Below are 14,049 nucleotides of genomic sequence, written 5' to 3' on the forward strand. Positions count from 1 at the left end.
CTAATGAATAAATTAGCTTTCACAATATATTTTGATATGTGGTAATGTATAATAGACTGGGGAGACAGCATAGTCTAGGGGTTAATACACTTGACTGCAGAGCAAATTGCTGGTTCAGGTAACCATTGCTGTAAAAGTACCCCCGCCCACCCAGCAACTCCTCTGTAGGAAGGGATATCCAATTTGATAGGGAAGATAAAGATTACAGGAGAGGGTTAAGCTCTACTGTGCCTCATAAAAGGTTCACTGCCCTTATATCCTCTAGGCTATGGGACCTTTTACCTAATACAATAGATCTGCTGGATAAGATAGCCAAAGTGAATGCTGAGCCACAAAAATCTGAACTAAGCACTGATATACCATCATCACCAAATCATTAAGAAACCTTTATGTACAACTACTGCTGCAACAAGCAAAACAAAGGAAGACTGAAAATTAACTATTAACGTTACTTAAAGGTCGACTACGTAAAGTCTTTTCTATTTTACTACTTGTGAACTCCCATCATTAAAAAACCAGATTATTTGTTCTTGCCTAAACCCTACATCTCCAAACATATCAAGGGTGGGAAGATGTAAAGATATTTCCTTAACTCCAAGATATCCTTTCCTTCTCTCTACTATATTCTCAAAGATGGTGGTGCTGGTGCAGTAAACTATTTTTTTAAAAGACAAAAGTATACATGACTGCCTATTATTTTACAATGGCATAAAATTGTTTTTAAAAAATGATGGTCAAGCCTTTCCCCCAGCCTTTTACTGTTCCTGCTATTCAGGATATGACACAGCAAATAAAATGTTAAATAACTTACATGCTCAATGGACTTGAGCAAGAAATGTTTGGTTTCCATAAAAATAAATCTAAAAAAACAGAATGGATAATACATCAACATACATGAGCCCTAAATCAAACTGAGTTAACATAAGCAAATACAAAGAACAACGTGAAATGGCAGTCTAGCAGTCAAATGATCTTCTATATGTGAGATCCATCGTTTGTTTGCTCATTTTTATTAGTTAAAGCAACTGATGCCAGTATTGCAGCTATAATTAACTTTTATTTGGTAATGCATCTTTATTATGCACCTTATGTATTTTATGTTTTTACTAATCTTCAAAGCTTTTAATAATTGGTTAAAAATTACTGAAAAAGACTATAAACAAGGAAATTTTTTTGGTACAAAACAAAATTACCTGGTGTTGGGGTTTGAGGAAACTGAATTTTTGTTTTAATGCAAGGATGCAGTTACAGGTGAAGTTGATATCTCTGACATGATTGGAGAATTTTATTTCATATCTGCCTGAAATAAGGGTGGAGAAAGAGTAGGGTTTTTCTTTAGTGCATTTTGTGCTAACTACAACTGACATCTGCAAATAAACAAATCCCTGATGTTACAGATTGTATTATGAAATAAATGTTCTAAAAAAATGTTTTGGGGAGAAAAGTGTTTTCCATCTACGGATGGTTATGTGTTACAAAGTCTTTCAAATCATATGCATCAGTTACAATGCCACTTTGACTAAACTTAAAAAAAAAAAAAATAAGAATTTTTAAGACTAATAGTTGCAAGCACAGTATGTGGCAGAATATTTTCAGATGTTTAAATGGAAGGTTTGCTTTGGATTTTGTTTGTGGGGTAGAATAAAAAAAACCAAACAAACTGGTAATGGACGTGGAAAATATAAGCTAATACTGAGCACACTATTATGTCAGGAAAATGTACTCTGATTAGAGGTTTTAAAAAAAAATCATGGGATGTTGAGATAACTGACAATAAGAGATATCATTTGAAACTGCTAGCTGTTTTAGCTAATCCTAGAGACCCCAAACGTCCCACTTCTACCCTATTCTGGCGTACCCAGCTACATCATATTTTTTTTAATGGTTAACTAAGGGGTATCCATAACTCTAATTTGATACACTTTTTATGTATTTACTAGAATAATCAGAGGCTATTAAAATAATTATAGCATGAAGTACAAGCTTACTTGTATAATATCAATATGTCAGTGTACAAGTTTACTTGTATCATATCAATATGACATTTTGTGTTTTCAATATATTTTAATGAAGCCATCACATATTCATCTTATCAGCACGTGTAGTAAATTTAAACAAGATTTTTAGGGTTTAACTTAGAAAATGAACATTTTTTTTTTTTACAGTGGACACATACACTAAAAATATCTTGTCATATCCACTCGTTAAATGATCACTCTACATATTGTTATGGCATATCCCATGGAACTGGACCTATATAGCTGAACACCAAAATCTTTAAACATTTTCCAGGCTTAATAAATGTTTAAAACTTGATTTAAAAAATGTAAAAACATAAATATACAATGACAATGATGACAGACTGATTTCTTAAATGTTAGCCCTGTAAATTTCAGTTGTGACCTTTTTTTTTTTTTTTAAATTGGACCTGTTAACCAGTAAGACAAAGTAAAGTAAAAGCTATTGCTGATTTCTTTAAATATTTTCAGCACGCACTGATGGACTAGTTGAGTGCATAAGAGACCTCTCTTTATGCCTTGTTATCCCTATAGGTGATCACAACCTTGATGATTTGGCAAAGGGAGAAAACTTTCACAGAGCTCGGTTTAGGCTGAGTAGGGACAGAAGAGCTGAATCAATTCTTTTATTCTTCTCTTCTGTCTCTACTCAGCCAAAAACTGACCATTCCAATTTGTAAAGATAGATCAAACTTTGTCACATCCAACAATTGAGAACCTATGCATTGAACAATTTTAAAGCTCCTTAACAGTGCACTAGGTATGAGGATGTAATATTCCCAATGAAAAAGCCTATTTCACACACCATAACTGCTACTAGCATCTTCAGGTAAAGAGTTTATGCTTAAAGAGATCTATATTAAAGACTATTATTAATCATTATTACCAAAAGGAACACCTAAGGTGAAATGTGAAATTTAAAAAATATTTTGCAAGTATAGACAGTGTTTAGATACTGTAAATTATATAAATTCCAGGAAATGACCGCAGTAATCTTCTTATTCAGCAGCTACTGATAAAATATTTACTCACTGCATTACTTTTGCCAGCAGACTAGTACTTAGTGAGGGAGAATATAATGGAAGTTTGCCTTGTTAGTGAAATTCAGTGGTGACTTCAGCGCACATAACATTTCATAATTTCTCGATGCAACATGTTCAAAATACTTCGACAACTACGCTGCTCAGGTATGGTTTTTTTTTTTTAAACCCAGCATTTTCTAATATTTAAATATCAATGACATTTGTCGTTCGACAAGGTGTAAGGAAAGTCTCTCGAGTAGAAAAAAATACCAAACAATCTACACATTTCCGTACAAGCTATAAAGGTGTAAATCATTTTTTGAAATTCTAGTCAATGTACCTTTGAAAATATTTTGCTCCAGTGAGTGAGTGATCAAAAAAGATTATGAAGAAGATCGTGTTCAACGCTTTTTTTGACGATCTATTCTCATAGACGCCATGATGCTGAATCGGCCATATTTCTGCATACCCGGATGTTGATACGAAGTTAAAAACCTTATTTTCGCACTTCGTGAGGTTTCTTTCGTTATCATTTAATGTGGTTTTTAGTTTCAGAATACTCTGATTGTTATCGGTGGAATTGTTAATTAAATCTGTTAGTGGTAAATAATCCGCAAATTGTAGTCACAAAGCAGGCGAGCTTTGACCGTAGCCAACGCTTTGTATGGGTCGCATGACAAAGTTCGTGCACTGTCATATATCTGTCCTTTGGCAGTCAACCGTCAACAGGAGGCGGGGCACGTGGATCTTCCTGGGGCGTACTTTCCGTTTGCCTGCTTGTACAGTCTATGGTCAGACTCCATCACAGTCATTTTCATCTAGAAATAGGGAGCATAACAAGTACTCCGACACGGCTGCTTTCAGATTAGACAGTACTGAAGGAAAAACCATGGAAAAGCTTTACCAGTAAGTATTAATTTAAGTTCATTATCAGTCCAGTGCATGTTTAATTCACACTTAAACCTTAAATTGCTTGAACGATATATAATATCATATATGTACTTTCGGATTTTGCAAGCAGTTTGTTGAAAATGAGTCAGCTTCGTTTTTCTTTAGGCATGAGCGATTATTTTTGTCACATTGTCCAGATAAATGTTGGCGATGCTGAATTCATATTTGTTAAAAAAACTGTTAATCGTGATTTCACGACTAAACCAGTAATTAAAGTAATAGTATCGCTTCAGTTTTAATATCTCATTAATGGCTTAAAAAATGGAGATACAACGCCACAATGCAGACATGCATGATCTTGCAGTGTAGAGTGCAATGAGTCTATTTTGGCGGATAATATAGCGTCGCTTATAATCGTATATCATATATCTTGATGAGTAGATCGATTTGTAGACATTTCTCAATCGTCCAAGATTGTTTGATCAGTCGGACATATTATCTAACATTGCTCATATATATAAAGCAACTGCAAACAAATATTGATTAGTAAACTGCAAATAGCCCGTATATAGTTCAACAGAACTATATACGGGTTGAACAGAAGAGTTCTTCCAAAAATACACAGTCTGGATTGCAGTTTCAGTTTGCTAGCTAGAGGGGGCGGTCTGCGGTTAGCACCTGTCAGCGAGAGTTGACTGTCCTGGGTTCAGTTCTTGTCTCTTTCTCGTTCTTTTTCTGCATGTGGCATCTGTGCACAGGGTTGGAAGCTTTGCCATGGTATAGCCTTAGTTGATGGCTCAGTGTAAAACACTCCCTCCCCACTTCCCCTTGTTAGTGAGTGTCCTGACATATGCTATGCCCATGATCTTGCATATATTTCATTTAAAATAAGGCCAATGGAAATGTTCTCTGGATTATAAAACTCCCGTATATGGCATCACAGCAAGAACTACAACATGAGTTTCTGGTATTAATAATGAGCACAAGTATAATAAAAACAATAATGACAGTTGTGTACACCAAACTGGAAAACATATTGAAGATTGCCCAAATGATGGATAAAAAAAAATTATGTTGTAAGGGAATGACTAGGCCTTTTTTTATAGTGAAAGAACCAAGTAAGAAATATTTAAGATAGTTGAAACTTTAAGGGGGATGTTTAAGAGAACAGCCATCTGCACGCATGAAGCAATTAATATTTTTAAACTTGGTATTTTGAGAGGCTAAAGTCCACAGCATTTGTATAATGTCACACTTATGCCGACTGGATATCTTTACCACCACATGACACATTTAACATCTCCTTGAGTATAATGCTTTGGATTTATCCCCTGATATGTTTCCCTAAATCTTCAAGCAAGCATTATGACTCTTAGGAGTAGGACTAGGAGCATTGTTCATGCTTTCTTATCAGTTGGGTGATAACAGTTTTACTGACTTCTTCACCAGAACAATGCAAGTATGGCTTCCGTTTTTGGATATGGACTTTGTCATTCACCAGGTTGTGAGTCATAGCATGTATTATAAGTCATAGCATGTCTGATCTGACCTATCTTTCAGCAGTGAAGATGGAAGTAAAGTAGAATTGAGGGATGGGGATGTATAGGAAAAACATTCTTCTGGTATAAATAGTCTTCACACATGCATACACTTGATGTATACTAAAGCCAGGAGATAGTCATAGTGGCAGACACTAACTATACTTTTTCTGTTGCCTAACCAAAGGCATGTAGATAATAACAAGGATCGCTATGTGAAACGTCTGGCGGATGCTGTTGCCATTCAGAGTGTATCAGCATGGCCAGAAAAGCGTCCAGAAATTCGTCGCATGGTAGAGTGGACAGCTGAGGTAAGTAAATCACAGATGTAAATACAGTTATGTTAGCATCAAGGCATGAGAGAGCAACTTTGCATCAGTATTTCAGTTTGAACATATAAAGAGATTTTTAACTTATAGGTTGCCTTTTTGGTTGAAATTAGTATTTTTTGTGTACCTATAAGCTAGAGAACTACTAGAAGACATATAATTTTATATATTGAAAGCTATGCTTCTGCTGTATTTAGTTATATCACATTTTGGATATAGCCAATACACCGGAACACAATTTTGCTGTAAAATAAATCAGAACTTTCAACAAAACAGTACAAGGAACACCAAAAAATTGAAAGATATTTAAAATCCAGATATGTTTACTCCAATGTCATACTTATGCTAAATGATAAGAAATGAAATGTAATTTTGTCTGCTTGATATTATAGGATATACAGTAAAAAGAAGCAAGGCTTATCCTGTCCAAAATTTTTGGCATGAAGGTCTGCTTAAGTAAACACCAGTACTACTTGCATCTTTTTAAATTTTGCCTTCATGTTTACAGTCTTGCTAAGTGGATATAATAATTGATGTTAAATGTGACTTAATTGATGGACAAAAGGGTTTCTGTGCTGATAGACAATTTATTGGTATAGTTGTTAGTACAGTGAAGAAAATCAGTAACAAGTATACATGATCTAAAATGACTTGCTCCTATTGCAACAGCTTCTCCGAGCTCAAGGAGGTGAATGCACACTCAAGGAACTTGGCAACCAAACATTGCCAGATGGAACAGTGTTAGAGCTGCCTCCTGCTTTATTGGGAACGTTGGGTAATGACCCAAACAAAAAGACCTTGCTGGTGTATGGCCATCTGGATGTTCAGCCTGCTCATAAGGTATTTCTCCCTCAATTTTTTTGTGGTGCTTGTAATAAATATTGTGGTTTCTTTTTCTGGAGGGTGTGTGTGTTATTTAAGAGAAGTTGTATGCTAGGTAATTACATACACACATGGATGTAAGGCTGAACCTCTCTCAGCTGGGGGGGTGGGGGGGAATGTTGAAGAATATAAGTCTGGCAGGCAATGCTGTTCCCAAGCTTCACCTGAAATAGCTTTGAAGTCTTACTCAAGTGACAAGTGGTGGATTGGATACTGGATTGTCGATATCCAACATCCCAAGCTGACACTCTAGACATGATCAGTTGGTTCTTGTAAGTTACATAACATATGCTCTCAATACTGTTTACCTTATGCAGAGATGCTCTTTAAGCCTGATACTGGTACATAAAGCTGATCAGTGATTTGTTCATTTTCATATGTTTTGTCTGCAGCAATTGATGTCTGAGATTTTTATCATAAGTACAAAGTGAAGTTCAGCTTGTGCTTTATAATTTATCATAAAAGAGCAAGACTGCCCTGTTTAATGTTATTAGGTTTGATATTTGGGTTTTATTCTTTCGGTAAAAGAAAAACTTCCACTAGAAGGACCAATAAAGTGGCGTGGAACCTTAAATTTGCAGGAAGATGGGTGGGACACTGAACCTTTCAAGCTGACAGATGTTGATGGAAAGCTGTATGGGCGTGGTGCCACTGATGACAAGGTGAGTAAGGACAATAAACCACTCAAAGTGGCTTGCAAAGACCCAGTTTAGAAACAAAGACCATGGGAAAATTTAAAGGAATTTTTCTTCTTTTAAAGGAATGACTTAATGCTGCATTCGAAAATCTCACCCTTACAGGTGTTATAAACATTTCAAAATATTGAAGAATCTTGTATTACCAGTCTATAAGTTCCTTTCTGCATTCTCTTTTAATCACATTCATGTTTTTGGTATTGGGAACAGGGACCAGTTCTTGACTGGATCAATGCTATTGAGGCCATGCAGGAGCTTGAAATACCTATTCCTGTCAACCTGAAGGTAAGTAATTCTCCTTATATCCTGTGTTTTAAGACATGTATAAGACACGTTTCTGGGTTTAAAGATTTTATTTGCCAAAACACGTATATGTGCTGTGGTGTGCTCTTTATGGTAACCTTTTACAGTGTTTCAAAGTTCTAATCACTTGTTAACAGACTAGAAGAAAATTGTGTTTGAAACAGCATTTTAAGAAATAAAATTCATTTTCTTCAGAAATGTGGCTTTTATGCTAAATGTGTACGTGCACACATGCTATGTATATTTCAGTTCATTTTGGAAGGCATGGAAGAGAGTGGATCAGAAGGTCTTGATGAACTGGTTTTTGGTTTAAAAGAGACCTTCCTCAAGGTAGAAATCTTAATGTTAAGTTTTTGGTGCTTGACAGATATAAAACTGGCTGAAGATAGAAGTGAAAAATTGCTGGCTGTGTCACTGTGTGACATCATATGTGTTAAATCCATACAGTTCCTGATCATGTGCTGGCATGCAAGTTCTTCCTTTTATGGTCTGGATGCAGATATTCAATTTTGGTGTGTAAAATCAGTCACCACTGTGACTCACATATTCCATGTGCCATGTATTTGAATAACTGTTTTAGCTGTGATAATTATTTTCTACACTGAACTTTGTGGAGTGGCTTTAGCCTTATTAGTAAAACTGAAAAAAAACCAGCAGTGGTGGTAAAGATAGTTGGGACCATTATGATCCTGTAAATAAACTTGTATGTGTTTCTGATTCCAGTTTATTTCTGAAACTTGTTTTTTCAAACCTTTTTCTCAGGATGTAGACTATGTCTGTATATCTGATAACTACTGGCTGGGAAAAAAGAAACCTTGCCTCACTTATGGCCTTCGGTAAGATTTCTAGAAATATACACAGAAGCTTTTGTAACAATGTGTTTTCTAGAAATATGCACAAAAGCTTTTGTAACAATGCGTTTTCTAGAAATATGCACAAAAGCTTTTGTAACAATGTGTTTTCTAGAAATATGCACAAAAGCTTTTGTAACAATGTGTTTTTTTAAATCCTTGATGATTGTGTGGAATTACTGACATTGTTGAGTCAATTATGCCTATATTTTATATTGACAGAATACAGGTAGCTAAGTTCCACAGTGCAAATGTATGATACAGAAGACTTGAACAAGAGAAAAGATTTTTGCATCATCATTCTTTTGTTTTTAAAATGAGATCAAAATTATTACTCAGATTCAAAGACTATGGTGTAAAACCTGTTGTGGTTTTTATTAATATGTAGTCATATTTATAGTACTTCAGTAGTTTTGACTATACAGAGACTAGATTTATTATTTGGCATATTCTAATATCATTTGAAGTGTAATAATAATGCTTTGGCATCTGGTTTTTGGATTTTTTAAAAATTATCGCTGGGGGTGATCCATGACAGGCAGAATGATTGTCAGAATTTAAGGAAAGGTTACTCATTTTTATTTGATCTTACTAAAAACCTGAATTTAATGGTGTTGCAGTGGCATTTGTTACTTCTTCCTAGAGGTGGAGTGTGCCAAAATGGATCTGCACTCAGGAGTGCATGGTGGCTCAGTGTGGGTATCTGTAGCTTCTGGTTTTGTACTGCTGTGTGCATTGTCTGAAATATAGTAGTCTTAAGTAGTGTCACTATAATGTGTGTTATGCTAGAGCTTTTAATTCTTATCTCCAAAAAGCTTCCCAAAAGATGTCTTCACTCAGTATAGGATTATCATATTACATAGTCCTGCAGACAGAAGACAGTTCTGAATCTTTTTGAAACAGGAACTAGACCTCCAAGAATGTCATTTGGAATTGATTTTGCTTTTATTTATAAGCATCAGAATGGTTAGGATTTTCACTCATTTCTTTCTCCATCATTGTCTATAACTGCCATGTGTTTTAGCTATCTTTTGCTGATTAAGAAGTGATTCATCTAGGACTAATTCAACTAGAGTTGTTAGGTTTTACCTGCCTGAATTTTGCATAAGTTGTACTTGTGTACAAGATTAAACAGTGCACGCAGCATGTTGTATAAATCCTTCAAATGAAGGGTGCATATGGATATGCAAGTGAAATATTAATGGTTCAAAAGGTTTAGTTAGAAAATAAAAGCCAGGATTCAGCTTCTGCTTGTTAAGTGTTTGTTTTTGGTTTTTTTTATCAACATATATCTATGGTTCACTTTTTTCCCCTTTGAAATTTAATTTTTCAGCAGTGAAAATAAAAGCCAGGATTCAGCTTCTGCTTGTTAAGTGTTTGTTTTTGTTTTTTTTTTTATCAACATATATCTATGGTTCACTTTTTTCCCCTTTGAAATTTAATTTTTCAGCAGTGAAGCCATCTTAAGTTCAAATTAATGTACCTCAACACATTGCCAAGTTTATAATGTTTTAACTTTTTAAACACTTTAGAAGTATACAAGCTGATGTCCTTCATTTTTTTTTTTTTTTACTGCTGTTTATTCTCTTATAAGATGAAACCACATCAGTAAACTGAATCTTAATTTCACAAAGAATTATTTGCCTATATTTTTATTTTCTACATTGTACTGCAGATTTAAACATCCATTTTGGCCTCCTCATTTTTTTTTTTTTTCAATCTTTTAAATCAATGTGCATCAACTGTTGTGGCAATTTCAGTCATGAGGCCATGGCAGATCTCATTGCTTTGATGAACTCACTAGTGGATGCCAGGGGGAAAATCTTAGTGCCGGGTGTGTACGAGAGCGTAAAAAAGCTGACAGAGGAGGAGATGGCACTGTATGAGTCCATTGATTTTGATCTGGTATGTAGCCAAACATGGCGAGGTTGCCCTTGTCATATCATGGGCTGGCATGATGCAGTCCGCAAGTAATTCGTTGTGCTCATTAGTCTTTCTTGGATCTTTAAGAAGTTCTAAACTTTACAGGGCATAACAACCAACGATAGAAATTAAAAAGTTTGGGAAAGAGGGAGGGATGTGCATGCAAGGCTTGAAAGCATCCTGTCAAGTGGACCCTGGTGAATGATGTCATTACATGCTCTACTATCTCTGTACCATGAATTGTGCCACGGCATATTTTTAAGACTTACAATACCATGCTATTGTTGATTGGGCTGTAGCAAAATATTAAAATGTTCTTTTTTCAGGAGGAGTATCGACAAGATGTTGGAGTACAGCGACTTATTCATAATAAGAAAGAAGATATTCTAATGCATAGGTGGCGCTACCCGTCACTCTCTCTTCATGGTAAATGTTCTTATTACAAGTTTTTTTTAAGGGAAATGGGGGTATGGCAATACATGTTGTTTTTTTTTGTGGGTGATCATTCCAAAAATCTGAGTGAATAACATACTATTCATGTACTAACCATAGTAAATTAGAATTTTAACTTGAATTTCTTGTGATGTCTCACTAAGGCAACACCTCATATAAGCAAATTTGTCCTTTGCATGCAGCTTCCTGTGATCAAAATTTGGAATTTAGGTTCATCTGTACGCACCCCCCCTCCCCCATAATAAAAAAGGCAGTGTTGCAACAAACTAATAACAACACATTATTTTAAACTATCTGCAACTTAACACTTAATTTCAGGTTTAACTAGGGTTAACTTTTAAGTAGCTTCTCAAAAAAAACCTAATGTTGGACATGAAAGGCTAGAGCTTACCTAGCTATCCCAGTTATATCTAGGGAATTTTTAGACCACATTCTTTATTGAATACATCCAACTGTATTCTGATATTATTATAGCAAGTAAAATAAAATCCAGAGCACAGTTCACCAAGTGAGCTATGCAAGAGGAAGCATAGGAGTAATCAGAGCTACATTTCCTGTCTTCCAGTGTCATGCTTAGAGCTGTTCCCTGTTTTCCACCTGGTTGCTTTGCTTGGATAATAGAGTGAAACCTAGTTTTCTGTCCTTTCCTGGTCACATGGCAGAAAATTTGCATTTCTTGTGTTTTCCAAGATGAAAAGTTTGTTGTAGCTAGCACAGTGTCCCTTTCAGAGAAACAGGATATATAAGATTCTATGAGACATTTGAAACAAATTGCACCAATCTGTACAAATCTTTGTGTTGTAGGTATTGAAGGTGCTTTCAGCGGAAGCGGTCAAAAGACGGTGATCCCACGGAAGGTCGTTGGCAAATTCTCAATTCGACTTGTGCCTGACCAGGAGCCAGAAGTCATTGAGCAGCAGGTGCGCACCTACCTGGAAAATATCCACAAAGAAAGGGGCAGCCCAAACACAGTCAGGTAGGTAGTTGTACCCACCTGTGCAGCTCAACCACTTAAGCTTTAAAGCCAAAGTGACTTAAAAACTAATTTATTGTGTTAAATAGCACAGTATCTCAGCAGATCTATATCCAATAGAAAGAAAATAGGCAGAGTATGCAACTGGAGTTTTCAGAGTGTAATTCATCTACTCTCTGTTCAGAGTATTGATGCCTCATGGAGCACGAGCTTGGGTCAGTGACTTTAATGACCCTAACTACCGGGCTGGACGAGCAGCCATGAAGAAAGGTATGGTAAAAACAGTTTTGCACTTCCAGCAATGAGCAGAATAAAAAGTTAACCACCCCCAAGTTGTCTTATCAGTGATACAATTGTTGCTTAGGACAACTGCAATTTCTTTTTTAACATGGATTCATTTATCGCCTGTTAACTCCTTACTTTCAGTGTTTGGTGTTGAACCAGACATGACAAGAGAAGGTGGAAGCATTCCTGTGACCTTGACCTTTCAGGAGGTGACCCAGAAGAACGTCATGCTGCTTCCTGTTGGTTCTAGCGATGATGGTGCCCACTCCCAAAATGAGAAAATTAATCTCGTTAATTACATCAATGGGGTGAGTTGTACAGATGACTAATATGATAGTTGTGTAAAGTTTGCAAGGCACTGTAAACATCAAGAATTACCATTGGGAGGTAAAGAACTTTTTGTTTTGGCATGTTGCATTTTATACTTTTGCATGTTCAGAAGTTTTAAAGGGATACTCAAGGCTTGTGATAAGGCTGTGGCAACGGTCAAATGTTTCAAAAATATATTTAGTTACAATGACAGAGCACGAGAGCAATACAGGAGAAATAAAGGATTCGTTTCTCACTTAATTACCACTTATTAGCACTATTTCGGTTGCCGATGTTTATAAAAATTGAAAAAATCCAGTGAAATCGACCCTTGTGTCCTTCCGCCGAGTAACCACAATATCTTCCCAAGATGGTTAAGCAGACGAGTCTCCTTGTGACGTCACACTCACAGGAAGTGTCTGAGGTCATTGAGAAGATTTGACGTCATTTTATTCGTATGACGCACTGTGTGTAAGGCTTGTAAGGCTCTGTCTTTCGGAAACTGATGAAAAGAAAATTTTGAATCTTTTTCCATCTTTTCGTGGCAATTGGGTGCAGGACATTCTCGAGGCATGGTTCTCACTATGGAAACCACACGTCATAGCGTCACGTGACGGAGAACAAGACTTCGTGGAAGCAAAAAAAGAGTTCCGTGTAATTTCTCTTATTAAACATTACATTCTACTAAAAACCTTCAACGTTTTCCACATGAACACACATATAAATAGACGAGATTCAAATTTATCCTGCTCTTTACACAATTCTAAGCAGTTTTATTTTGCCTTTAGAATCCCTTTAAGCAGTTGGTGTAAACCATAGACATCTGATATTTGCATGTTTTGGTACCTGAGCTACAGTTATCAGTTGCTATTTATTTTTTCCTTTCACAGGTCAAGTTGCTAGCCACCTACATGGATGAGTTGTCCAGGTTGTAAATGTGGTTAACTGTGACCTTCCCAGCATTTATTTATTCCATTGCTATTTTACAAGTAAAGGCAATTTCCATACATTGCTAAGAATGTCTGCAAGGTCCGTTATTCACAAGTGAAGTGTTTACTTTGAGACAAGTATATTTTAATTTCACATTTGAGACTTGTTGCCTTTTATCCAGATTTCATAATATTTGATTTTGACAAGGCTGTTGTCAGGATACTATTTAAACACATTCATTTGAGCGTACTTTTACAATTCATTGAATTGTGAATGTTGCCCCCCCTTTTTTTTTAACTCTTGCATAAATTGTTTTGAGGGACTCAAGTTTTCTTGTAAAGAAAGCATAGTTTTGCAGAGGAGAAAAATCCAGTGGGAACAAGGGAATGGATAGAAGAGCTTTAAGAAAGCTGATGTGTTTAAAATAAACTGGACTTCCCAGGATATTTAAAAATAAATTTTTTTGTTGTGAAGTATTTTCAACTTTTTTTCCTAATGAATACTGTAATAAGCTTTTTGGCCAGTTCAGAATGAACAAATACAGAAGATTAATAACTGTTATCTTAGTAATGTTTTGATAAACTGGTAAAACATCAAGTGCAAAGTTTGGATCTTTCTGTGAACGCACTAAAAAATTTTTATGAACA

The 14,049-nt window shown here is 35.6% G+C and overlaps 2 protein-coding genes across 2 annotated transcripts in view; one reads left to right on the forward strand and one right to left on the reverse strand.

Annotated features, from left to right (window-relative positions):
* LOC112560589 (PHD and RING finger domain-containing protein 1-like) overlaps positions 1–3,527 on the reverse strand; it is a 28,160-nt gene extending 24,633 nt beyond the window's left edge. The window contains exon 1 of the mRNA XM_025232522.1: positions 3,381–3,527. The gene's annotated coding sequence lies outside the window, so the exon portion shown is untranslated. The remainder of the gene's footprint in view (positions 1–3,380) is intronic.
* A 55-nt stretch (positions 3,528–3,582) lies between these two features.
* Positions 3,583–13,999, forward strand: LOC112560591 (cytosolic non-specific dipeptidase-like). The gene is made up of 14 exons (XM_025232524.1): positions 3,583–3,946; positions 5,657–5,780; positions 6,468–6,638; positions 7,262–7,342; positions 7,586–7,660; positions 7,928–8,008; positions 8,441–8,514; positions 9,150–9,224; positions 10,290–10,434; positions 10,779–10,878; positions 11,710–11,881; positions 12,063–12,148; positions 12,305–12,471; positions 13,363–13,999. The coding sequence occupies exons 1-14, from the start codon at positions 3,705–3,707 to the stop codon at positions 13,405–13,407; spliced, it is 1,638 nt and encodes a 545-aa protein (XP_025088309.1). The 5' UTR covers positions 3,583–3,704; the 3' UTR covers positions 13,408–13,999.
* Positions 14,000–14,049: the final 50 nt, after the last annotated feature.

The sequence above is a fragment of the Pomacea canaliculata genome, linkage group LG3 (genome assembly GCF_003073045.1).
Source record: "Pomacea canaliculata isolate SZHN2017 linkage group LG3, ASM307304v1, whole genome shotgun sequence".
NCBI classification, from domain to species: domain Eukaryota; kingdom Metazoa; phylum Mollusca; class Gastropoda; order Architaenioglossa; family Ampullariidae; genus Pomacea; species Pomacea canaliculata.

Excerpts from the sequence above, each read along its gene's own strand:
- LOC112560591 (XM_025232524.1), top strand. The coding sequence starts at position 3,705 with ATGGGTCGCATGACAAAGTTCGTGCACTGTCATATATCTGTCCTTTGG. Across the intron at positions 3,947-5,656 it reads ACCATGGAAAAGCTTTACCA|GCATGTAGATAATAACAAGG; the intron begins GTAAGTATTAAT and ends GCCTAACCAAAG. Across the intron at positions 10,879-11,709 it reads CCCGTCACTCTCTCTTCATG|GTATTGAAGGTGCTTTCAGC; the intron begins GTAAATGTTCTT and ends TTTGTGTTGTAG.